The 26,852-nt window shown below is 43.2% G+C and overlaps 1 protein-coding gene across 1 annotated transcript in view; it reads right to left on the reverse strand.

Moving 5' to 3' along the window:
- ST3GAL5 (ST3 beta-galactoside alpha-2,3-sialyltransferase 5) overlaps positions 1 to 26,852 on the reverse strand; it is a 130,228-nt gene that overhangs the window by 69,328 nt on the left and 34,048 nt on the right. The window contains exon 2 of the mRNA XM_089692294.1: positions 915 to 1,040. Coding sequence (XP_089548420.1) covers positions 915 to 955 — 41 coding nt within the window. The 5' untranslated portion in view covers positions 956 to 1,040. The remainder of the gene's footprint in view (positions 1 to 914; positions 1,041 to 26,852) is intronic.

The following is a 26,852-nucleotide window of genomic DNA, read 5'->3' on the forward strand; positions in this document are numbered from 1 at the left end:
TTACAGTGGTGGTCAGAATGCCACCCTTACAGTCATGCTTCTGTTTCTTCCAAGTGGTGTTGGAGCTGGAACTATGCAGAATCCATCACGTGGGAGGGCAGTCAGCAACAGTTCAAGGAACACCTAGTCACTTCTGGAGGAACCCAGTGTTTATTGGAACCCTGATTGAGAATGGCTGCTTTAAACCATCCCTGTTCCTGAATGTCTTGTGTAACAATAGAAGATAGTTGGAGAAGTGAAACTAACTCAGTTACAATTTTTATGATTTTCTTATATAGGTGGGTTCTAATGGATGGGTATAGCTGTGTGTTTGTAGCTGTTGCACTTGCTGCGAGGACCTTTAGTATGTAATTTAGGATGGGTTCTGAGAGATATTTTTAGGCCCAAGAGAACATTATTTGAACACGGTTCAGTATATTACGGGCTAGTAGAGCATACTGAACCCCAAGAAGGGAGAACGGCAACACATGGCCATCTAAGTCTAGAATATCTTGAAGGTATGCGATAAAACGTCAGTTGTGGCCTGGGGGAAAACGTGGATCAAATGAGAAGAGGATATCACTCATGAATTTAAAGAGTTTTTGGATTTCCCTCCAAGCTATGAGTGTGTTCCTATTTTTTTTTTTCAGGTGAGGTGAAAGGGAGGTTAGTTGATTTCAAAATTCCTCTCCGTGACCATGTCAAGCTAATTGGGATTCCAGGCAAGTGTTCATATAATGGTTACTATTGTTATACCAGTCTCTAACAAATCTACGAAGAGATATTGGGTTATAAATTTACACCAAGTTAAATTTTAAACTAGTGATCTGCCACTGTTTACTGAATACCCCAAAGATGGCTGTCAAGGTGTGCTGGGACATGTCAGTTCTCAACAACCGCATGAAATATGTACCAAACAGTTAAAAATACAGTACCTGAAGAAGATCCTGGAGCAGCATTTAAAGGTGGGCCTCATCTTCTGACTCTCTGATGTACATCACCTGCAGGCCAGGGAGCACAACATAGGGAAACGTAGAATCGCCTGTCTTCATGCAGCAGACCTGTGAGCAACAGAGAGGAGCACCATGAGACACAAAGTCACGATCCTCTGAAAAGTCAATAGACATCCTTAGAAGCAAAGTACAAACTGCTGCCATAGAAAAGTCTGCAGAGCAATACTCATCATTAAATCTGTACTGAGCGGACAGAACTGTATCAGATGAGATTGGATCTTACCAAAGTCCAAAAAGTAATTAAACCAATAGTGTGGTGGGCTGGCAGCATGAACATCCAAAGTTCATGCAAGGCAACAGCAAGCGGGCATAGGGAAAAGCAGATGTAAACAGGGGTCCATCCTTGCAACCTGCTCGGCCAGCTGCCAAGTTTCGTCAAACAGTCTTCATCATAGCGGACTTAGGCAAGATCCCCTCTTATCTGACCAAATTACCATTAGGATACAATTCCCAAGAGCATATTTCATAAAGATCAGCACTTGTATTTTCCAAAAAACTATTTATTTATATGGATATCGAATGCTTACACATAGACATGCTATTATTCATCATCACATCGGTAGATGTCCATTCCAACTTTACGTGTTCCTGTGGATTTATGAATACTTCTTCTTTTATGCTAATATTCACATATACACCAATAACAATGTGCAGCATATGGGAGGTTGAATGCCTCACTGATACAAGCTTTTATGACTTTTTGATAATGGATTTAGAATTTGTAAATTATATTGTTTAAAAACGAGCATTAAATTTGTTGAATATTGTAGATATGTCTCCAATATCTCCTGATTTGTAATCTGGGAGACATTTATCATTCTTGCCGTATCCCTGAGTCCATGTTTTGGTCGTACAGCCCTGTTCAATTACAACAGGCTTACTATTTTAGTGAGTGGCCAGCAGTGTTAAATTCGGCAACGAAAATATTTTCGTCAAGTAAATAAACACTAAAATACGACTAAAACAATTCAGACAAATAAAATATGACTAAAACTAAAATTACATTTTAGTAAAAAAAAACTGACTAAAACTAAATGAAATTTGACTTTAAAATTAACACTGCATTACCACATAAGAATACGCAGGGGCCATCTACTAAGCTGCTGAAAGAAAAAAAAAATAAGAAAAAAGGTTTTTATTATTTTTTTTCTTAATATTTAATGTTGGTTATATACAGTATTCAGGTAATATGTGCAATGACACTGGTGGTTAGATTGCCAGGAAAGGAGTAGTCAGATGGCCAGGAGAGGAGCTGTCACTTTGCTGGGAGAGGAGCAGTCAGATGGCCAGGGGAGGAGCAGTCAGATGGCCAGGGGAGGAGCAGTCAGAGGGCCTGGGGAGGAGCAGTCAGATGGCCTGGGTCAGGAGCAGTCAGATGGCCTGGGTCAGGAGCAGTCAGATGGCCTGGGTCAGGAGCAGTCAGACGGCCTGGGTCAGGAGCAGTCAGACGGCCTGGGTCAGGAGCAGTCAGACGGCCTGGGTCAGGAGCAGTCAGACGGCCTGGGTCAGGAGCAGTCAGACGGCCTGGGTCAGGAGCAGTCAGACGGCCTGGGACAGGAGCAGTCAGATGGCTGGGACAGGAGCAGTCAGACGGCCTGGGTCAGGAGCAGTCAGATGGCCGGGACAGGAGCAGTCAGATATCCAGGAGAGGAGCAGTCAGATGACCTGGGGAGGAGCAGTCAGATGGCCTGGGGAGGAGCAGTCAGATGGCCAGGGGAGGAGCAGTCAGATGGCCAGGGGAGGAGCAGTCAGATGACCAGGGGAGGAGCAGTCAGATGGCCAGGGGAGGAGCAGTCAGATGGCAAGGGGAGGAGCAGTCAGATGGCCGGGACAGGAGCAGTCAGATGGCCGGGACAGGAGCAGCCCGCTGTCAGCTATAACTGGGTCACAGGCGTGCAAAACGAACTGCACTCCAGTGATCCACAGGAGAAGTACAGCCAAAAGAGCTTTGGCTGTTCTTCTCCTTTAATAAATTTGCTTACTTGTATACCGGTCTAATAACTTTGTGATACATTAGGAAGAGCACTTCTAACATTTGCAGCTGAAAAGCAGAGGAGCTCTGCATTCGCAACTATTATGCTAATTTAGTGCCGTGTCCACAATTCCATTTAAAAACTGTCATAAACTGGAAAAAAGACGCTTCGCAAAGGAAAACCGTGCACTACAAGAGAGATTTGATTCTGCGACAAAACTTCACGAAGAACAGAGTTGTGACATCTTCCAAACAGTCGCAAAATGCGTTCATAAATTGCCCTCATTGAGTATTACCCATCCCACTGCATCAGATTTTACTTACCAAAAATGATGCACTTTTCAGGAGTGTAGAAATATTTAAAGCCTGCAAATCAGTAGGTAGTTAAGGGTATATGCAGAAAATGGACTCACAAATGAATACCTTTCTTGCCATCGACCATTCGAAAGCTTTTTAGATGTGATTTTAAAATCAAAGGGGGATTAAATGAAGACAGCAGGCTCACCCAGCATTGTTGGTCCTCTGTTTAAAAATGTGACAAGCACCATGGGAAACCGCAGCCACTGTAAACATTATTACGGCTCCGTGTCTCAGCCAGCTGAAACAAACAGAACAAATGCCAAAATCTCACATCAAACATTCCTCCTCCCCTCACTGCCGCACAGCACATACAGCATCAGAATCTATTCCAACTTTTAAACGGCAAGTGTTCACCGGAGCAGGGGCGGACTGACAACTTATGGGGCCCCCGGGCAATAGGGGATCATGGGGCCCCTGTGTCCTTGCCCAAACTCAAAAAAGCCTATGAAAAAGGTACCAGGGGCATCTCATGGGGCCCCCTACTGACCCCGGGCCCTCGGGCAGTGCCCGAGTTTCCAAATGGTCAGTCCGCCCCTGCACCGAGGTCAAGCTGTACAAGAAACATCCCATTACTGTTGCATACATTCAGGCAGAATATAAGAACGCATCCTATATTTTCATCCAAAGTCCATCAGGTGGATGTTTTGAACTGCATCCGATTTGAATGACACGTGAACTAAACCGGCTTTCAATGGAGCCGGTTCACACATGTGCGGTCCGGCCGTAGTGAAGTTTTTTTTAAAAAGTCCGGTACAATTTTCAGCCCGGTTCAGGTGCGATTTCCAGTGTTATACACTTTAAAAATTTGCACCTGAATTGCACCTAAACTGCTGATCAAAATCGCAACAAATTTCTACAAATCGTACTGAAACAGGTCTAAACTCACCTGATATGGCATTTTGAATCACACAGCAGCTTCAGCATTGAGAACCTGATAAAGACTATGAGCAACTAATGACTTCTGCAGTAATGTTCAGTCAACTATCAAGGTCAGTCATCTGTGGTGACTTCAGGAAGAGAGTACAATCTCTACAACGTAAGTCACAGACAGCATAGGTTCTGAAGTCAGCCCCTGGCTATCAGGTTCAAAGCCATGCCCACTCTGTTTAAGAATGCTTTGGCTGGATTTGCAGCGTAAAGTGGACCTGAACTCAAAAGTAAAGATTCTTAGAGAATCTGCATTAGCACTGCAAGGGTTAATTGCTCATTTTGTTTAGGGGACAGGAGAAACAGTTTTACTTACATGATCCACCTTTTCTCCAGCAGGCAGCACTCCCCCACTATCCAATGGTGGAATGTTCCTTGGCCTCCTGATGTCCAGAGCAAGGCTATGGACCCTGCTCTGACATTACAACCTAGACTGTTAAAGCATAGGGGTGCAGAAACGAAGAGGACTTGTCTAGTTGCAGGGAAAAGCAGAGGATTGGGTAAGTATATTTCCTTTTCCCATTTATACTACTTGTGGTGAACGCAGTTGTAGCCCACACCTTGTAATTATCCTGGCGTAACTCTCCTCCTCCCTCTATTAACCTATTTTAAAGAACAACCTCTGTCAATAATGTCCAGCCAAGGACCTGCGGTGCAAGTATCTCCCTACATCTGCTTTATTCATTGTGCGGATCTGTGATTTCTGCTTCTCTCCTGGGGGGCTTCACAAAGACATTCGGTGCACACAAAATGGGTTTATATCCTTTGTAGATATTAACCACTTCAAGTCCAGACACTTTCACCCCCTTCCTGTCCAGGCCAATTTTCAGCTTTCAGTGCTATCACACTTTAAATGACAATTGCGCGGTCATGCAACACTGTACCCATATGAAATACTGTGTGAGCTGTGATTGGTCACAGCTTGTCACATGGTACAAGGCCGTTTTGAATAGCCTTGTACCATGTGACCTCTGTGATCATTCACAGATGTCACACGTAGTAAGCAATGATGTCAGAAGTGACATCTTACTTACTACTATTCATGTGATCACTGATTGGCCAATCAGTGATCAACTGATCGGGACCTCACACAGAGGCACCGGATCATGGTGCCACGGGCTCCTAAGGAGCGCACACAGGCAGGGAAGCGGGAGGACGTTTATAAACGGCCACCTGCTCCTGCACTGCTCCCGTCCAGCCATTTATATACATGGGCCGGACGGGAAGTGGTTAAGTATTACAGTATATTTAAATGAAAGTTCAGCTTTAGGACCTGAAAGGTTTGCTTTGGAACAGGCTTTCTCAACCAGGGTTCCACCAGAGGCTGCTAGGGGTTCCTTGAGCAATAGCCAATTGACCTCCTATTTGATGGTGCCTGCATAGTTCCAGGGCCAATGCCACTAGACAGAGAACACAGAATGACAACGATGATCTTTTAAGCCATCTTTAAAGGTGGCATTCAGACCAACACTGTTAGGCTACATGTACACTGGTACCAGGGGCGGACTGACAACTCATGGGGCCCCCGGGCAATAGGGGATCATAGGGCCCCTGTGTCATTGCCCAAACTCAAAAAAGCCTATGAAAAAGGTACCAGGGGCATCTCATGGGGCCCCCTACTGACCCCAGGCCCTCGGGCAGTGCCCGAGTTTCCAAATGGTCAGTCAGCCGACTGGTACTGTCGCAGACGTTAAATCTACGGGCAGCAAAAAACGCTAAACGCAGCATTTAGTAGCATTTAGCGCTTGGATGTTTATTTATTTAATTGGCCAGAGCGCTTGCCACTGAAATGAATACATGCCCAAGGAACGTTAACATGTGTTTTTGCAGCACTTCGTGTATAGAAAACCCTCATCGCAATAGACCTCCTACAAAACAAATTGTGCGGCTAGCATATAATGTGTTCCCACATGTCAACCATAAATCAATAAAAACTGCAGCGCAGCAATATAAACACAAATATGGTGCTAATAATATAAACGTGCATATATGAATAGTGAAAACAGAAATTTTGCTTGTGGCAATAAATATGTGCTACACCAAATGTCTTATCAACGCATACACATGGATACCCATAGAACTGCACATAACAGTGCTGAAATGAATAAAGCATACAAATACCAAATAAAATGTTCGTAATAGTGGATTGTCCCTTTAAATCTCAGATATCTTCACATCTGCTTGTGCGGAATATCTCCTATATATATATTGTAATCCAAATACACCAGCAACAAGTGTCTCATAAATAAAATCTCTAAACAATGGTGAACCATCCCTTTAAATCCGCTGTATTCCAAGTGGGTCAGTGTAATCACACTACTGCCTACATGTATATGGTGCTCCCGTGTCTCCCCTTAGTGCTGATCCACCTCCAACACACTATTGCGCTCAGGTTTGGCCCGTAAAGCCAGGTCAAACTACGCTTCTCCCTTTAACCCGGGAGGGTATACTGGTACACAGATCTTCACTACCGTCAGCACTTTAAAATTCTCCAGAACGCTCTACAATTATATGAAACAAATTCTCCATATAGTATAGTATTACCAAGTAAAACGGACTTTATTAAAATAATCAAAATAAACACACATTTAAAAATGTCCTTCTGGGACACTGCAGGATAAAAACTCACTATACAGTATGTCTTGTGAACAATGTACGGGAATCCCTTTTCCAAAATGGCGGCACGTGCACTTCCGTTTTGTCACTTGACGACATCGACGAACCCTACGTGTTACGTCACGTCACTTCATCAAGAGTCCCTGTTTTTGCAGCACTTGGCATTTTTTGGCCAAAATGTTCCTTTTCGGAACGTGATTTTTCTGCATTCAGGAGAGGGACGTTTAACTGCCCCTAAACTCTTCTGCTGCTAAACTCTGATAAAAGCCTATGTGTGCTCATGGAGTGGAGTTCAGGAGCTTTGGCAAAAAAAATGCCAAAAGCTCCTAAATGTGCAGTGTACACGAGGCCTAAGGCCTTGCTTACACTTGCTTCAAAATGTGGTATCGGACATGTTTTTTTAAAGCACCCTGAATGCCAATAAAACCACCTCTCAGTAATTAAATTGGTTACCTTGCAGTCCTGTTTTTGCTTTGCTTCGCAGGGGCGGACTGACCATTGGGGTACTCGGGCACTGCCCGAGGGCCCGGGGTCAGTAGGGGGCCCCATGAGATGCCCCTGGTACCTTTCATAGGCTTTTTTGGGTGTGCTTTGAGTGTGGGCAAGGACACAGGGGCCCCATGATCCCCTATTGCCCGGGGGCCCCATGAGTTGTCAGTCCGCCCCTGTTGCTTCGGTTCAAAAATTATACCCCATGTTGCTTTCTTCCTTTGCAATGTAATTATAAAGTTTTCCATGAACAAGTAAGACATGTTTAAAATTAATAGAAAAGTACAATAGACCATCAACTGGTCACAGTGTTGAACACGCTAGTCAGAACACAACAAAAAGATAAAATTATTAGGTGGCCGTTCATATATATGCAGATTGGATGCGGTTTGAACCACATCCAATCCAACTTGACAAGTGGTGCCCGTAGCGAAAAGGATAGTGGAGGTCAGACATGACAAAGTGAAGAGGCGAAAGAATGACAGGAAGGGGTTAAGTTAAAAGGGGGTGGTCAAAAAGGAAGGTTACCTGATTGGGGAAGTTAGTACTGGGTGGGATCTTCGACAATTTTTGGGAGTGGTGGGGGGTCGGACAAGCCAGTGCTGGAATAGCAGCTGAACAGCAAACTTCCCTCCTGCCCACCCTTGGGGTTGTTCGGGTCTTTAGGTGCTTGCTTTGTTTTGTTTGGGGGGCTGTTGTTGGTCTTTGGAGGCAGCAAATTATTTTAAGCAAAAGCATATGGTTGGGACCCATCTGTGGTATGGTGTGCCCGGGTGCATTCCGGTTAACCAAGGTTTAACTGGAAGGTTGAGGTTCTACACTGAGGAAGGTGTGTATTTGTCTCTGAACCGGTGGGTTGCGGCTGGAGGCCTAGTCTGAGGGATATCAATATTGTTTGGTGCCTTCGTAGACCAACAACTTATCCTGTATGTTTCTGTATGTTTCTGTTTTTCTGTTTTAAGGAATGTTTTTTGTGATTTAAGTTGAATTGTTAATAAAAGGCCCTGAAGGCCATTTTACTCCAGCGGTGTTTGGTTTCCTTTATTGGTAGGTGGAGAGTTGGGGGGAAGGGGTATTTTTGAGAGAGTCGGGTTGGGGAAGTTTTTATTTGCGTTGGCCTTAGCTAGCACATCTCTTCTACACTAGTCATGTGAAATAACATTGCTTCCTATGGTGCCTGTTCACATATGTCCGGCGCACCGGCGGTGCGGATTCAGTGCAGTTTTAAAAAGAGTCATGTCCGATTTCTGAGCAGTGCGGTCTGGTTCAGGTGCGGTTACAGGCTATTGATTTCCTTAGGAACCATTTCTAAACCGCATATGTTTGAACAAACTAAGATCCTGAGCTAATCCTGTCCTGAACCTGACGTGAACCTGTGAATAATTCCTGTGTCAATTAGTTGTGAAACCTGAGCAATCCGCACTACGCATGTGTGAATCAGCTGTAATAATTCCTGATTGCTGCATAAATCACCATTGTTAAGGTCTCCCTCAACTTAACTAGCTGACCCAGAGGATCCATTATCTCATTATCTAAAACTCAGTGGGAATTTTCCATAGATATTGCAAAGTCTTGAACAATCATATGGAAGTCAAGGAGATTCCCCAAGTACACAGGGATCTAAGATGTCATAGGAGTGAGAGAAAGATAGGAAGGAAAGTAGGGGTAGGGGCAAGCATCCCCATGTCTCTATCTTGGTGTTTCAAAGCGACTTCAAAGTCTCCATTGAAGTCTATCACAATGATTGCTAACAGTACCTTCAGCATTTGAGGGGCATTTATTCAGCGTTAGCTTTGCTTTCTTTTGGACATATCGGATAACCCAGGATGCACTTGGAAACCAAAAAGAAAACCAGAAAGTAATAATCAGCAGTCACTTCCACTTCATGTGTATATATTCTGGAAGTGTCTGGTTCAGATGTCACATCGGGCATGCAGCGTGGAGCAGCAGGAACGTGAACGGGGTCCGGACTGGAGCAGAGCAACTAGCAGACAGCGCACATGATGCGCAATGTGGGAACGCTACAGTGGAAGGTGCACAGGGACTAAGCCCTGGTTCACATATGTGCATTCCTGCGGGCCGCGTTTTGTACGGGCACGAGAGCCCACTCATTTGAATGGACTCCCGTGCCCCGGGACACACAAAGAAGAAGTCCCTGCACTTCTTTGGAAACCGCAGACCGCACAGAAACCTCGGTTCCCAGTGCAGTTGCAATCTCCAGTGTGGGCAACATGCCATTAGAATTAATGGCACCCGCCCGCGGGTCCGCATTCTTCTGTGTGGGGGGTGCGGCTGCACAGAATTTTGTGTGGATCTGCAGCGGCAAAACCCGCACATATGTGAACCAGGGCTAAAAGAGGACTGAGCATTGGAGGATCAGCAGGGCTGAGGAACTGAACATGAGAAACTAGCAGCAATATAGTGGGAGGTGAGCAGGTACTGGACAGAGAGGAGGATCAGAAAATCGGGATCAACAGATCTGGGAGTCGCTACTGTGTGGGGGATCAGCTGTGGTACTACTGAGCAGGGATCTGTTGAACAAGGGTACTAATGATCTGGGGATCTGCTGAGCGGGGGAATTAATGAGCTGGGGATCTGCTAAGCGGGGGAATTAATGATCTGGGGATCTGCTGAGCGCGGGGAATTAATGAGCTGGGGATCTGCTAAGCGGGGGAATTAATGAGCTTGGGATCTGCTGAGCGGTGGTATTAATGAGCTGGGGATCTGCTGAGTGGGGGTGTTAATGAGCTGGGGATCTGTTGAGCGGGGGAATTAATGAGCTGAGGATCTGTTGAGCGGGGGAATTAATGAGCTGGGGATCTGTTGAGCGGGGGAATTAATGAGCTGGGGATCTGTTGAGCGGGGGAATTAATGAGCTGAGGATCTGTTGAGCGGGGGAATTAATGAGCTGGGGATCTGTTGAGTGGGGGAATTAATGAGCTGGGGATCTGCTGAGCGGGGGTATTAATGAGCTGGGGATCTGCTAAGCGGGGGTATTAATGAGCTGGGGATCTGCTAAGCGGGGGTATTAATGAGCTGGGGATCTGCTGAGTGGGGCTAATAATGAGCTGGGGATCTTCAGAGCGGGGGTATTAATGAGCTGGGGATCTGCTGAGCGGGGGTATTGATGAGCTGGGGATCTGCTGAGCGGGGGTATTGATGAGCTGGATATCTTCGGAGCAGGGATATTACTGAGTTGGAGACACTAGTGAGCCAGGATTCTAATGGGCCACTTTAAAACAAATAAAAAAATCAATATACACAGGGCATTTGCCATGCTTCATTAAAACTTTAAAAAAGGAAAAAAGGATCACAGAAGCGTCACAAAACACATCAAAAATGCATGCTGAAGAGGTAGGTGCTTTAGTGCGTGGCAAAATCAAAGGGTTGCATTCTTCCTCCTGACCACCAATGTAAGGGTCATTTTCCCCATTTACCACCTATGAAGTGGATTTAGTAGGGGGTTCCCAGAAAGCGGAAAATTAATTCTTCTTGGGTAAAAGGGCTGAAAAAGACTGCTTTAGAAGGAACAGTCAGGACACGGGAGATTGCAGTGCTGAAAATACAAGTTCTGAAAGTGTCAATGTGATCTGATTCTCTTTGACAGCTCACTGATGGCCAAATTGTGGGCACGATTAGGCCCGCTGTGGGTGCATGATCTCACATCGTGATGGAGTGAAGATTGGGGACCATCGATTTCCATATAGCTTTATTCAGCATAAAGATCAATATCTTCTCCACAACAATGGCAGTGCTATAATGAGCTCTGATATCACATGCCATTACATCCAGGAGACGGCTGAAGTCGGCTTTGCATTTGCTCGTTTCTATACTGTTAAGCTCAGCAATGTCACCTTGTTGAGATGTTCTGCCAAATACCGAGCAAAGCATTGTACGTGACCAAAAAGTCCCACTATTGCTTACTCGGCCCTATTATAAGCTAAGCAAACACTACGCTCCAAGTAGCTGATAAAATCCCTAAACAAGCACTCAGCTCTGGGACAAAGAATGCTGAGCACATCACCGAGCCACACAACCGAAAGTCTTATGGAAATGACTGCTGACTGCATTAATGGGACTTCTGATGCCAAAAATGAAATAAATAAATAAATGGGACCCGGTTTAAAGATGAGGAATAATCCGGGTGTCAAACTGGCAGCCCTCCAGCTGTTGCCAAACTACAAGTCCCATGAGGCATGGCAAGATTGGCAGTTACAAGCATGACTCCCAAAGGCAGAGGCATGATGGGACTTGTAGTTTGGCAACAGCTGGAGGGCCACCAGTTTGACACCCCTGTTCTATCGTGTAGCACGTGCCTCTGATCTTTGCTGCCATGCAACGCTGCACCGGCCAAAGTATCTACAGTATTCAACTTAGGGCAGTATCGGACTCCTGGGTCCTCCAATACGTGCTGCAGGCGGCTATGTCACGTCTGTATTGGGTTTTTACTTTTGAAAGTTTAACGCCCCATGTACACGGGACACTTCTGAACGATGGAAACTGACTGCTGGAAAACATAGGTTAAAAAACATCTGTTTAGTCACGTTTGCATAAACGCGTTTGCGTTTAGCAGAGTTTTTTAAAGATAAGCACAGGAGAACCTCCCAAATGCCCAAAATGAACTGAAAAGTGGTAAATTATTAACTATTTCAGACTGTTTCAGAGAAATACAGAGATTAGAAGCAGGGACAGCAGTATGTGTTGAGATTAGCCAGATGTGAGTTGCTCATTAACATTTCTTTTGTTTCCAAGGGTGGGACAGGTGTCTGGCCACCTGGCAGGGGGTCTTCATGAGGAAGTTGAGGTGTGAATGTGCATTAACATGTCTTTTGTTTCCAAGGGTGGGAGAGGTCTGAGGTGTGAATTGTTCATTACAATGTGTGACAAGCTTGGTTGTGTTCAGTGTTTTGTCCATCTGAGTACCTTGAAAACGCTTTGCATGCATTTTTCATGATGAAAAAAGGCTCTGGACAGCATTGGGAACAGGAAGACTTAAAAAAATTTTTAAAACGGAAACGCTTTTAAACGCGATTTGCCACGTTTACAGGCGTTTTGCGCTTGAAACGCTGATAAAATGGACGTCTGAATGCAAGTTTTTATGCATTCACAAAAACGACTGTAAACTCAAATGTGTACTCAGATGTGTACATGGACACATAGGAAAACATTAGGGTGAGTTCAGGGGCTGCTGAAAAAAACTCAGAACAGCTCCTAAACGTGAATTTATCAGCTGCAGTGGTACATGGAGCCCTTAAGTCAACGCCTGTCCATACAGGGCAAAGTTACATTATGTCTGCAAAGGGACCCCCACCAACCCCCTTGCCTGTACTCCCTTGCAGACAGCGTTTTACCAGGTATGGAGGCACATGTGGCCTACCTTGTGACAGTGCTCAGGCCTATTAACCAATCACTAAGTCTTATTACGGTCATATGACAAAGACAGTGGTGTTACTGCACCCCCCCCCCCCCTCCACTGTTGCTGAGACCAGCAATTCCTGTGCAAGCATTCTTCTTGCTGCCAAGACAAGCTGCAGCTATGAACCAGCCGTCTCCTTCAGAGGTGTTGTTGGATCGGCCACAGCAGTAGGTTGGTACTCCTAACTAGGGTTAGAAAGCATGTAGAAACATGGGACAAAGTGCTACATGTACTCTGCCCCATAGGGCATCCAACTGTACTATAACATTTATAGTGACAGATCTTCTTTAATTAGTTAGCTATGATGAATTTAAAATTTACTTGACTGCTACTTCTCAAAAGGCAAGTCCTTGAGTCGGCAGAATAATTGATAATAATACACCATAATGATACCTCTATAAGTCGCTGATTGCCATCATTACTATTAATTAAAAAAATTTCAGTATTTATACTGTCATTTGTTGATGCTAGAATTTTCACACAAACCAATTATTACACACCTATTGGGATTTTTTTTTACCAAGTACATGTAGCAGAATACATTTTGTACTAAATTTATGAAGAGTTTTATGGGATGTTTTACAGCAAAAAGTAAAAATATTGTTTTTCTTTTAGATTTTAATTATAGAGCAAAAAAATAAATAACCCAGTGGTGATCAAAATATCACGGACAGAAAGCTCTATTTGTGTGAAAAAAAGTATCTAAATTTCATTCAGGAGCAGCGTTGCATGACTGCGCAATTGTCAGTTAAAGCACCCATATGGAAGAAAAATATACTTGAAATATATTTTAAAAATATTCTTCCCAAATATATTGACATATATTTGAAATACTACAATTTTGGCCGTATTCAATATATTTATATATACACACACACACACTGTGTGTTAAAATGCGTTTTTATTACAAAATATATGAAAAATATTTTTACAAATAAATTTCAAATATATTGTATATCTTTAAAACTACAAATCTACATTTTTGGAATGCATTTACAAATATATATGTAAAAATATATGTTAAAAGGACTTTTTTATATGAAAAAGAAAAATCTGAAATATATATTTAAAAAATATATATTTTTAAAAATATTTTTCACATATTTTGTAATATATAAAATGCATTTCAACATGCAGTGTGATATGTATATATATATATATATATATATATATATATATTTTATTTTTTTTAAATATATTGAATATGGCCAAAATTGTAGTATATGTCATTATATTATTCGGGAAGAGTATTTTTAAAATGTATTTCAAATATATTTTTCTTCCGTGTGGGCAGCGCAGCATCGTATAGCAAAAAATGGCCTGGTCATGAAGGGGGGGGGGGGGGGGTAAATCTTCCAGAGGGCAAGTGGTGAGTGAGCCTTTAAAGCATGTCAAGCTCGCATTAATGCTATAGGTGTGTTTGTTGAGCATCAGTATTTTGAGCAAGTGTGAACAAGGCCTGAGAGGGACAGAGTAACCACACTGATTCACAGAGAGCTCCCTCTAGTGACATCTCTATTAGCCCTGGTTCACACTAATGCTGTGCAGGAAACATAGCGAATCCTGTGCGTTTCCCGATCCACATTGCAATCATGCGTTGTCCATATGACCTGGTACAGGTGTCGATGTTAAATTAACGACACCCCAAAACAGATCGCAAAATGCAGTGCGATTACCAGAATTTGCATCGCATGGGAGGGGCGGGTTGGGTATCTAGTTTTCAATGGCGATCCAAGCAGGAGTTCTCCCTCTCCCACCCACAACTTTCTAGGATACGTCAACGTGACCATTCACAAAGCGCAGTGTGGCTCACGCATGCGTGGTCGGCTGTGGAGCCGCAAGGTGAAGAAACAAGCTCAGGTGCCCGCTGTATCCTTGGGCATGGGAGTGTCTGTTTATTAAAAGTCGCATTTAACTTTACATTTTTTGATTGGAGTACTTTAGCAGCTAAAGCCGCTCCTCATTCCATCATCTGCTAGTTGTTAGACCAACCGCCATCCATCCCCCTTTTTTTTTCTGTTTCTTAATGTTCATCCTTTGACCCAGCACTGATACCTGGTTCCCATACTAGAATAACAAACTGTAGGTTTTCAATTTTGTATTGTCCTACTAGCCAAATGTTGTGGCTATTTGTTAATTGCATTATTGCATCAAAAAATTAAATTAAAAAAAAAAACTTGACATTTTTGCACATCTGAGTGAAGAACCTTTAAGGCCCCATTTACACCTGAGCATTTAGTAGCGTGAAGCTGGAAGCTTCAGAACGCTCAAGGAGAAAAAAAAGACTTCATCTCCACTCCAAATTTCCTGAAGCAGAACGCATGAAGCTCAAAAAAGTTTTGGAGCTACTTTTGGGCAGATTGATGCGTTTTTGGCACGTTTAGAAATACAAATACATAGAAACACGCAAATCGTGTGTTTTCATGCAATTTAGCGTGTTTTGTCACGGATAAGTTGACCAAGAGCATTTTTCTGGCATGGCAAAATATGGCAAAAATTGATGTCACAGAAGAAATTTTTCTCTGTTGGCTAATACAAAAATTCCAGAACTCAAAAGCCCGGAAACACTTGAACAAATCGCGCACAACCGTACATAAAAACGCAAGAAAAAAATGCACAACAACGCTACGCTCAGGTGTGAATAGGGCCTAAATACCACCAGAAGAAAGCTCTGTTTAAAAAAAAAAAAAAATTATCTAAAATTCACAGTATTAAAAACTGAATGAAGGGGTATTCAAGGCCAGTACTCTAGTAACCCCTTGACACCGACGTCACACAAATATGGGCTTTTTTCCGTGGGGCCACATATTTTCTAACTCCTGGCATAGAGAGAAAAACAAATGTTTGTAAAAAATAAATAAATAAATATTAAAAAATAAAATAAAAAATAAAGAAAAAATACCTAGATCAAGGTTTGATCTAGTTCAGTGCCAGGCTTATTGTTTGGGTCAAGGTCAAAGTCAAAAGGTCAGGGTCAAAGATCAGGATTTAAAAAAAAAAATTGATATCAGTGTCAGTTAGTGTCAGTGTGTTTTAGGTAAAAAAAAAAAAAAAGACAATAACAAAATTCTGGGCTGTACTACGGGTACAAACAACAAATAACATTCACATATATGGTATCGCTGTGATCGGCAAGAGCTGGAGAATTTATTTTGGGTTGTTCTTTGGTGGTAGGTTATGGTAGTAACAAGAAACACACAGCTAAATAAAAATATATATATATTTTTTTTTACTATTTTGGGCCAGTTTTCCTTTGATAATAAAAAAAAAAAAAAAAAAAATCAGGAGATATCCATTACCAGTTCGCACCAAATGAAAGCCCAATTTGTCCTGAAAAAAACGCGGTATAATCCACCTGGATGTACAAAGTAGTTGTGGTGATATGTACGGTTTTAGTAACACGTCAACGTTGCAAAATTGTGCTTAGGCATTTAGATTTGTTTTACCCTTAGGCGTGAAGGGGTTAAAGGAAACCGCTGTAATAGTAATTGAAAATATGTGCTCACCGAAAACAGCCATTGTAACACTTGGAACTCTGCATGCACACCTTAGCAATGTCTTATATTTGTAGATTTTTCCCACAGTCTGTCGGCACTGCTGGAATGATGACTTCTAATGTTCTTCCAAAGCTACATTAGTAAGACAAAAAAAATGCTGAGATTGCCCTTTGCAGAAGCTTTTTGTTCAAAGCTCATTAGACGTAACCAGGTTGAAGCAGAACAGTGCGCCTCTGTAATCTTCTGTTCCATCAGAGCTCGCAGGACAGAGGCAGGCGATCATCTTCATCACAATAATGTCCTGTGCCAGTTTCTGCATTGCCTTACTACATATGATGTCATGTTAAAGGGCCAGCCCACCCAACACTACAGATCGCTGTAATGGTGACAAAGGTAAGTATCGGATCAGAGATCTAAAGATCGCTGTAATGGTGACAAAGGTAAGTATCAGATCAGAGATCTAAAGATCGCTGTAATGGCGACAAAGGTAAGTGTCGGATCAGAGATCTAAAGATCGCTGTAATGGTGACAAAGGTAAGTATCGGATCAGAGATCTAAAGATCGCTGTAATGGTGACAAAGGTAAGTGTCGGATCAGAGATCTAAAGATCGCTGTAATGGCGACAAAGGTAAGTGTCGGATCAGAGATCTAAAGATCGCTGTAATGGCGACAAAGGTAAGTGTCGGATCAGAGATCTAAAGATCGCTGTGATGGCAACAAAGGTAAAGCAGGCCATAGATGTTGCAAATTCTTTCCTGTAAATTTGCACGATTCCCCCATCAACACAAACAGTGCTGACAGAAGAATCCCTCCTGCTGAGCCACTGTATTCTCCTAGTGGGGGGGCAGGTGGTGGAAGCCATCCCCGCCAAGAAACAATCCAGGACTTTTTTAACGCAATCCACTCAGCTGGCCAGAACCTCAGGGTGAATAACTCTACACCGAGTTCACTATATGAACCACTGATGTATTTATACATGGAGATCATATCCCCCTTATGTATTATACATGGAGATCATATCCCCCCTTATGTATTATACATGGAGATCATATGCCCCCTTATGTATTATACATGGAGATCATATCCCCCCTTATGTATTATACATGGAGATCATATCCCCCCTTATGTATTATACATGGAGATCATATCCCCCCTTATGTATTATACATGGAGATCATATGCCCCCTTATGTATTATACATGGTGATCATATCCCCCCTTATGTATTATACATGGAGATCATATCCCCCCTTATGTATTATACATGGAGATCATATCCCCCCTTATGTATTATACATGGAGATCATATCCCCCCTTATGTATTATACATGTTGATCATATCCCCCCTTATGTATTATACATGGTGATCATATCCCCCCTTATGTATTATACATGGAGATCATATCCCCCCTTATGTATTATACATGGAGATCATATCCCCCCTTATGTATTATACATGGAGATCATATCCCCCCCTTATGTATTATACATGTTGATCATATCCCCCCTTATGTATTATACATGGAGATCATATCCCCCCTTATGTATTATACATGGAGATCATATCCCCCTTATGTATTATACACGTTGATCATATCCCCCCTTATGTATTTATACATGGAGATCATATCCCCCCTTATGTATTATACATGGAGATCATATCCCCCCTTATGTATTATACATGGAGATCATATCCCCCTTATGTATTATACATGGAGATCATATCCCCCCTTATGTATTATACATGGAGATCATATCCCCCTTATGTATTATACATGGTGATCATATCCCTCCTTATGTATTATACATGGAGATCATATCCCCCCTTATGTATTATACATGGAGATCATATCCCCCCCTTATGTATTATACATGGAGATCATATCCCCCCTTATGTATTATACATGGAGATCATATCCCCCCTTATGTATTATACATGGTGATCATATCCCCCCCTTATGTATTATACATGGAGATCATATTCCTCCTGAATCTCCTCTTCTCAAGAGAGAATAAATTCAGTTCCTCTAATCTTTCCTCATAGCTGATCTCCTCCATGCCTCTTATCAGTTTGGTTGCCCTTCTCTGTACTTTCTCCAGTTCCCCAATGTTCTTTTTGTGAATTGGTGCCCAAAACTGAACTGCATATTCCAGATTGCACTAAGGAGAGTGGGGCTGTTCCTTAAAGTGACATTAAATGATATCCTTAGTCTCCAAAAATAATCCATACATTTCCACTACTTACAGCGGAACTCCACCCAAAAGGGGAAGTTCCGCTTTAAGCACTGGTCCCCCGCTCCCCGAGAGGAATTGACGCTTTTGGGGAGTGGGGGGAGTACTCTATATTGACAGGTACCCGCTCCCACTTCCACCACCTAGGCCACAGGTGTCAAACTGGCGGCCCTGCAGCTGTTGCCAAACTACGATTCCCACGAGGCATTGCAAGACTGGATATAAATGGAGAAACAGAAAAATGGTGCACCGACCTAGTGCATTAACCTTTGGTTGGCTCTGAGGAAGAGGTTGTGTCCTCGAAACGCGTTAGCCAGTTGGTCATCCAGGGTTCCATCGTATGGACTCAGATGTTGTTTGGATCATACATCTTGTTCAGTTTGACATTCCTGTGTTATTATGTCCATTGTGAGTATGATACCTATTTTGTTTCTTCAATTAAATTATTTTAAACGATAATGCACTAGGTCGGAGCGCCCTTTTTCTGTTTCTCCATTTGTATCCAGTGTATTCGGACCACCCCGGTCTTTTGAGGGCAGCAAGCAGTGCATATTCCAGAAAATTCCAGAACATTCCTATTGGGTCTACTGAGTCCTTTCCTAGCACAGGAGTAAAGTGTTTGTTGTGTTGGCATTGCAAGACTGACAGCTACAAGCATGACTCCCAAATTTAGAGGCATGATGGGACTTGTAGTTTTGCAACAGCTGGAGGGCCACCAGTTTGACACCCCAGACCTAGGCAATCGGAAGCATAAGATGTCCTCCCTGTTGTTTTGTGGGACACATGACAAGTCCCAGAAGACTGCGGGACCATGCACAAGGTGCGGCTGCTGGGGAGCGAGGATGGCCGTGAAAACGGCAGTGAGGACACCACAGGACCGAGGGACAGGTAAGTGGCTGTTTTTTACAGGTTTTGTAGCTACCGACTTATTTTTTTTTTTTAGGCTTGACTGGAACTCTGCCTTAATGGCTCTGTCATCTAATTTTTATGAAATTGTTCCTTACTGTGTATTTCTACCTCTTTGTAACAGTCTTCATGAGCTCCCAAACCTCTCCTTTTCTGCCCTCACTTCAATTTGTTTGGAACAAGCAGTGCACGTCAGTTGTGGTCACGTGCACTGCTGTGTACGCTACAAATCCCATAGTTCATCTCAGGACGAAGCAAGAAAAGGTGACTATGCTCCTACATACAGTGACAAATGTAGCCACCCTATAACAGGAAGTCAGATCTCAGCAGCAAAAAAAAAAAAAAAGGAATCTGGAGACGGCTGAAAGCCACAGAAGGTACTTTTTGTCCCCTATGTGATTAAAAAAAAAAAATGTTCTCATTTAAAAAAAATTAAAGTTACACCCAAGCATATAAACACCCCCCCAAAAATGTAATTCTCCCCACCCCCACATATGTACGCATGTACAAATGTAAATGTGCTGGGGCGCCTACACATGAAAATGATTGCGATACACGTTACATATCTCCACGCATGCTAGAATGAGAGCAATAATTCGAGCGCCAGATAAGGGGCTTTAAAAGCGCCACCTATAGAAAATATAGGGTACTAACGTTCGTCGCCATTTCACGAGCGCACGCACATTTAAGGTTTGACATATTGGATATCTATTTAATCGATGCAACCTCATCTTTTATATTTTACAAGAAAATTGGCCAATTTATTGCTTTTTGTGCCGTAAAATAACGTAAGGGTATTTTTTACAGAAATTTTGCTTTTCCTAGACCTTTGTGATAATATTTTGATTGTAATTTTTTTTTTTTTAATCAGGACAAGTAGATTGTCATGACGGACAAGTAGATTGGGACAATGATTTAGTCCCTGGCAGGGGCGGACTGACAACTCATGGGGCCCCCGGGCAATAGGGGTTCATGGGGCCCCTGTGTCCTTGCCAAAACTCAAAAAAGCCTATAAAAAAGGTTCCAGGGGCATTTCATGGGGCCCCCTACTGACCCCGGGCCCTCGGGCAGTGCCCGAGTTTCCAAATGGTCAGTCCGCCCCTGGTCCCTGGACAAGTAGTTTTTTAAAACATTTCCACACCCCTGCATTTTAACCCCTGTGGCACCAGAGGATAAGAACTGCAAAGATTGGGGGGGGGGGAGGTTAGAGCACAGGGGATTTCAAGTACAGCCAGGGACACTTCACATGGATTGTAAATACAGTCCCTTGTGCTGATTTTGTTTTTTTCTATACATAGACTTTAAGCTCACCATACATGTTACAACTTAATGTTACACTATTTGTATAATGGACTTGGATTTACCAAAACAATACAATAGGAGAACTTACCTAATGGATGTGATCAGACAGGCCCTTGCACAGTTTTTGTAGCTCTAAAGCAGATTGTACAGTCAGATTGTAACGTGTATGGTAAGGTTTGGAGGTATACTGAGTGGTTTCTAGGAGAGACAATTTATAAATGACTGATAGGGGGAAATTTACCAAAACTGGAGAGTGCAAAATCTGATGCAGCTCTGCATGGTAGCCAATCAGCTCGTTCACACTGGACTTTATTTCTAACTCTTGCCAAACGCCCCTATAGCGTTTGACAGGCATTAGGCTTTTGGGAAGCGTTTTTAATGCTCCCAAAACGCCCTATGCGCGGTTTTGAGGCGGTTGATAGGCATTAAAACCGCACCACAAACTCCTATAATGAAGTTAAATGGTATTAACACTCCGCAACCGCCTCACAAACCACTGCCAGGCATTTGTGGAGCAGCACCATAGACTTGAATGGGAGGCTTCAACTCCTCCTGACTGGACACGAAGGGGTTTATTTACTAAAGCTGGAGAGTCCAAAATCAGACTCCCTTCTGCATAGAAACCAATCAGCTTTCAGGTTTCATTGCCAAAGCTTCATTGAACAAGCTGAGGTTAGAAGCTGATTGGTTTCTATGCAGAAGGGAGTCTGATTTTGGACTCTCCAGCTTTAGTAAATAAACCCCGAAGTGTCAGTTTTGCTGCGACGTGACGCTAACGCTTCTGTGTGAACAGCACTGTGTGCTGCCATGTGCAGAATTTTCATAGGCGTTTGAGAAACATTAACAACGCTTCCCAAATGCCTGTCTGACGCCTGCTGACAAAGCTAGTGTGAACGTAGCCTTAGAATCTGATTGGCTACCATGCACAGCTGCACCAGATTTTGAGTGCTCCAGTATCTCCCCCATACTGTCACATGTCTGTAGCATGTACCGTGTCTGTGTGAGGACGAGATCAGTAACCAGAATATATATATTTCTTTTTTCATAGGTACATTTTCAGATAAACGCCCCATTGTTTAAGCAGTAGCTGAATCCTAACATTTCATTCTCCATGCAGATTATCTTTATTTTCTGATCTGCTGGTGGGCAGAAAAAGAAAAGAATGTTTCTGAGACCGCCAGTTCAATATATGGTACAGAATTTGGGAAGGATAAATTGTTGCCATCCGCCCTAAGTCCCCGGTCACACTGTGTGCGACTTGGCATGCAATTTGCAAATCCCATGCCAGCACACCATGGATCCTCAAGTTGAGTCGGAATGTTTTTTGTTAATGAAGCATGATCACATCACAAACAACAGAGAGTGGAACGTTTCAGAGTCACGCGGGACCCCTTCGTCAGGCATATGATATTCCCCAGTATCTTTTGCCCTTTTTTTAAAACCAAGGACAGATGTTTTTGGAAGGATGTCCAATATTATTATTATATTATTATTATTATACAGGATTTATATGGCGCCAACAGTTTGCTCAGCACTTTACAATATAGTGGGAGACAATACAGCAACAATACAGTTCAATACAAGAGGGTTAGGAGGGCCCTGATCCTCGGAGCTTACAATCCAGGATGTCAAATATCACCGGCACACCATTATTCACCACCTAGTAGTGCGACATTTTGAGGACACTAAGGACCTCTCTCAGGCACCAGTTAGATAACAGCAAAGGGAAACTGGAAAATACTTAAAAGCTGGCCAAAGGCCAACCGTTGGGTGAAAAGTAGAATCCTACATTAAAAAGCAATATTTCATAGCTACCTGTCATGCAGACCCTCTATGCTACTTTCTGTCCTTGAACAAGAACCAACAGGCAGAAAGTGAAGGCAATCCTGATCCAGGGGCTCGCTCCAGGTCAGCGATTCAGGATCACAATGAGGAAGCTAACATTTTCAGGTCACCTACCCCTCTAACGGCAAGTTTCCAATGAAAGAATTCTGTAATGGTAGAAGTATAGGGGCTCCTAGAGCTTGAGCATGAGAAACCAGATGCTGATCTGTAAAGAGTTTCATACTAATTTCTCAGCAGTTAAACTGAAAAAGACGCTGATTTGATTGGGCTGCTTGCCAACCACCATGCAGAAACCGTGTAAATGCTGGAAAGGAGATCAGATAATCAAAAGAATGGTATTCTGTATGAAGCTAGAATTTTATCTTTAATTTCCCAAATCTACAAATACTCTGAAGCTCTGATTTAATCATTATAAAGAAATGTTTTGTATTAAAAATGATAGTGATCAGCAACTCGACAGAAAATTGATTTGCTACGAGCTACATACAGCCTCAATAGCTAAACACCAAGGTGACACCATGCAAACTGTACAACGCATCTTCTAGAAGACGTCACCTGAAAGGGAATCCAGGCCACTGCCGGTGGTTAGCACCAGCAAGTACTTCTAATTTTAAGGCAGGCGTGTTAGAGAATGTACAGACTTCACGTCTCTAGAGGATGAGAGCACACTTGACAATCCCCGTTGTATAACAAACATTATGGTTTCCTTGGCGCAGATGCAGGCAAAAAAAATACAGAGCATTGATATATCTATAGTATGTATTCTACATGTTTTATGTCCTGAAGCATGCTAAAATAAACTGCAAGCAGGAGTCAAATGCAAGCTAAATGCGACAAGTGCTGCAAAGTGTGTGTCAGGCCCTGCCATCCATGCTGTGTACTAGACCCCAACTTGCTCCCCTTCCACTTTTTTCTGGGTGCTCTTTAAAGCAGAAATATTTAGCTCCTGGCATTAACTCCACCCCCCCCCGTGCTGTTTCACACCACCATTGCTGAAAAACCCACGCATGTGCAGATGTGCCGCTGGTCTCTTTTAGGTTTGTGGGAGCTGGAAGTAATTGATGGCGTATTTCTGCACATGCACCAAATGTGTCAGGCTCTGCCATCTATGCTGTGTACTAGACCCCGAATTGCTCCCCTTCCACTTTTTTGCTGGGTGCTCTTTAAAGCAGAACTATTTAGCTCCTGGCATTAACTCCACCCCCCAGTGCTGTTTCACACCACCATTGCTGAAAAACCCACGCATGCGCAGATGTGCCGCTGGTCTCTTTTAGGTTTGTGGGAGCTGGAAGAAATGGACGGCAGATTTCTGCACATGCACCAAATGTCGCCAGCTTCTGGTGGATGGGCATTATAGGGCCCAGCGGCATTTTTGCGCATGTGTGAAAATCCGCCATGCATGCACAGATACTCCACTTAGTAACCCACTGCCTCCTGTGATAGCTGTGACTTAATAATCCAAGGAGGCAGCACGGACCGACCTAGGTTTGAAACACAAAAGTGGTTTCTTGCAACACAAAAAGGTAAAAAAACATAATAGTAATCTCTAGCATTTGTGTAAAAGGGAGGTACCGAATAATAAACTGTTGTTCGTTTGAGTTTTCTTTAAGGCTACGTTCACACTAGCTTTGTCAGCAGGCGTCAGACAGGCGTTTGGGAAGTGTTTTTAATGCTTCTCAAACACCTATGAAAATTCTGCACATGGCAGCACGTGGTGCTGTTCACACGGAAGCGTTAGCGTCACGTTGCGGCAAAACTGACGCCTCTTGTCGAGTCAGGAGTTAAAGCCTCCCATTCAAGTCTATGGTGCTGTCCGCAAACGCCTGGCAGGCATTTGCGGTGCGGCTGCGAGGCGGTTGGGGAGCGTTAATACCATTTAACTTCATTCTAGGAATTTGTGGTGCGGTTTTAACGCTTGGCAAACGCCTATCAACCTCCTCAAAACCGCACATAGGGCGTTTTGGGAGCGTTTGAGGAACGTTAAAAACACTTCCCAAACGCCTGTCAAATGCTATAGGGGCGTTTGGCAAGAGTTATAAATAAAGTCAAGTGTGAACGAGCCCTTAGATTTGTAAATGGATCCACAAACATGCATTTAGAACAAGAAAAAAATTGCGCTAGTTCAACCTCCATGAGAGGTGTGTCCAGAGGGAGAAGTATATCAGGAGAAGAGTTTCATAAAAACTGTGAAACATGGTGGTGGAAATGTTATGGTTTGGAGTTGCATTGCTGCTTCAGGGCCTGGGGAGCTTGCATTCATACAGTTAACTATGCATTCTACGTTATATCAAAATGTGTTTGATGAGAATGCACAGCCATCTTTCCAATAGTTGAAAATGAACTGGAAATGAGTCGTTCAACACAATGCCAATCCAGAGGTCACTAGCAAATACATTAAGCAGTAGCGCAAAAAGAAGAAATATGGTTTGCCCAAGTCTAAGCCTTGATCTGATTTCCACTGAAATTTTTAGGCTGTGATTTTGAAACAGGCAGCTCATACAAACCCCCTATCCGGCCATTTATTAAAGTAGCAAAAAAATTCTGTATGCAGCTCCCCCCAAGCCCAATCTCGATCCAGCGCTGTGCCTGAAAGCAGCTCCTCTTTCTCTCTCCTCACTGAACAGAGGCAGGAGCGGGAGCCATTGACTCCTGCTGCTGTCAATCACAACCAGTGAGTAGAGAGGGGGGCAGGGTCGAGCTGTGCTCTGTGTGTCAATGGACACAGAGAGTGGGCTCAGTAGCAAGCCCGCATGAGTGCCCCCATAGCAAGGAAGGAGAGAAGCCAAGAGCACCGATGGAGGACCTGAGAAGAGGAAGATCAAGGCTGCTCTGTGCAAAACCATTACACAGAGAAGGTATGTATAACATGTTTGTGTTAAAAAAAAAAAATAGGTTTACAATCACTTTAAGAAATTTTGCATAGAGAAATGGCCAAAAGTCGATGTCAGAGACTGGTGGGAAGTCATATACAATTGTTACAAGAAGTCGTTTCTGCTACAGGGATCATCAGAGGAAGGGGGTGGAAAAGAGGGGCATAGTTGACACTCTTGACAAGTGCCTATGACTGGTCCAGCGGCTGTACTAACCCCCGCAGTGGTAATCTTCTGCTGCTGCAGGGACTAATATAGCCTCTGGACCTATCATAGCCACTTGAGAATGCTGACTATGCGGAGACTGAGAAATTAAAATTTCAATTAAAGTGTTATCAAACCCAGGACAATGCATTTACTATATATGGTCCCCCACAGTACACACAACATGGAAATGCAATTATTTTAGTAAATATAAACCAACAAATACCCTTTCTCATCAGCAGTTACAGCAGTCTTGTGACTTCTATCAGTGTCCAGCAGAGCACTGGTTAAAGCTTGTAGGAGGAGTTCTCATTCTCCCCTGACTGTCCTATGAGGCTGCATAACCCCTGACCCTCTGTCTGGACAGCGCTGACTGGCCCTGTGCTGATCACTTGTACCCTTCCAAGAAAAAAAAAACATCTCTAGCAAACCACACCAAACAGCATGTGCAGCTTGCCCCCAAGACTTCATTCTATCAGCAGATGGGTTGGGGACATTAGAAAAAGGGGAGGATCAGAGAAGTCAGGATCAAACATCCTTTTTACATAATTCAGATGATTAACCCCTTAGGTTCCAGAGTGAGTATAACAAGCATGCTTTACTGCATATACAGACTGATTTTACTCTTGTGGGTTTAGTAACACTCTAAGAGAGCAGCCATCAGCACAAAGGACACTTACGTATTATTAGTACTTATATAGCACTGTTAATTTACTCAGGGCTTTACATATATATACAGTGGGGCATGAAAGTATTTAGTCAGCCACCAATTGTGCAAGTTCTCCCACTTAAAAAGATGAGAGAGACCTGTAATTGGCATCATAGGTAGACCTCAACTATGAGAGACAAACTGAGAAAACAAATCCAGACAATCACATTGGCTGATTTGGAAAGAATTTATTTGAAAATTATGGTGGAAAATAAGTATTTGGTCAATATCAAAAGTATTCTCAATACTTTGTTATATATCCTTTGTTGGCAATGACAGAGGTCAAACGTTTCCTGTAAGTCTTCACAAGGTTGGCACACACTGTTGCTGGTATGTTGGCCCATTCCTCCATGCAGATCTCCTCTAGAGCAGTGATGTTTTGGGGCTGTCGCTGGGCAACACAGACTTTCAACTTCCTCCAAAGGTTTTCTATGGGGTTGAGATCTGGAGACTGGCTAGGCCACTCCAGGACCTTGAAATGCTTCTTACGAAGCCACTCCATTGCCTGGGCGGTAT

This window comes from Staurois parvus, unplaced genomic scaffold, assembly GCF_062004578.1.
Source record: "Staurois parvus isolate SC_StPar_1 unplaced genomic scaffold, SC_StPar_1.0 ptg000581l, whole genome shotgun sequence".
Lineage (NCBI taxonomy): Eukaryota > Metazoa > Chordata > Amphibia > Anura > Ranidae > Staurois > Staurois parvus.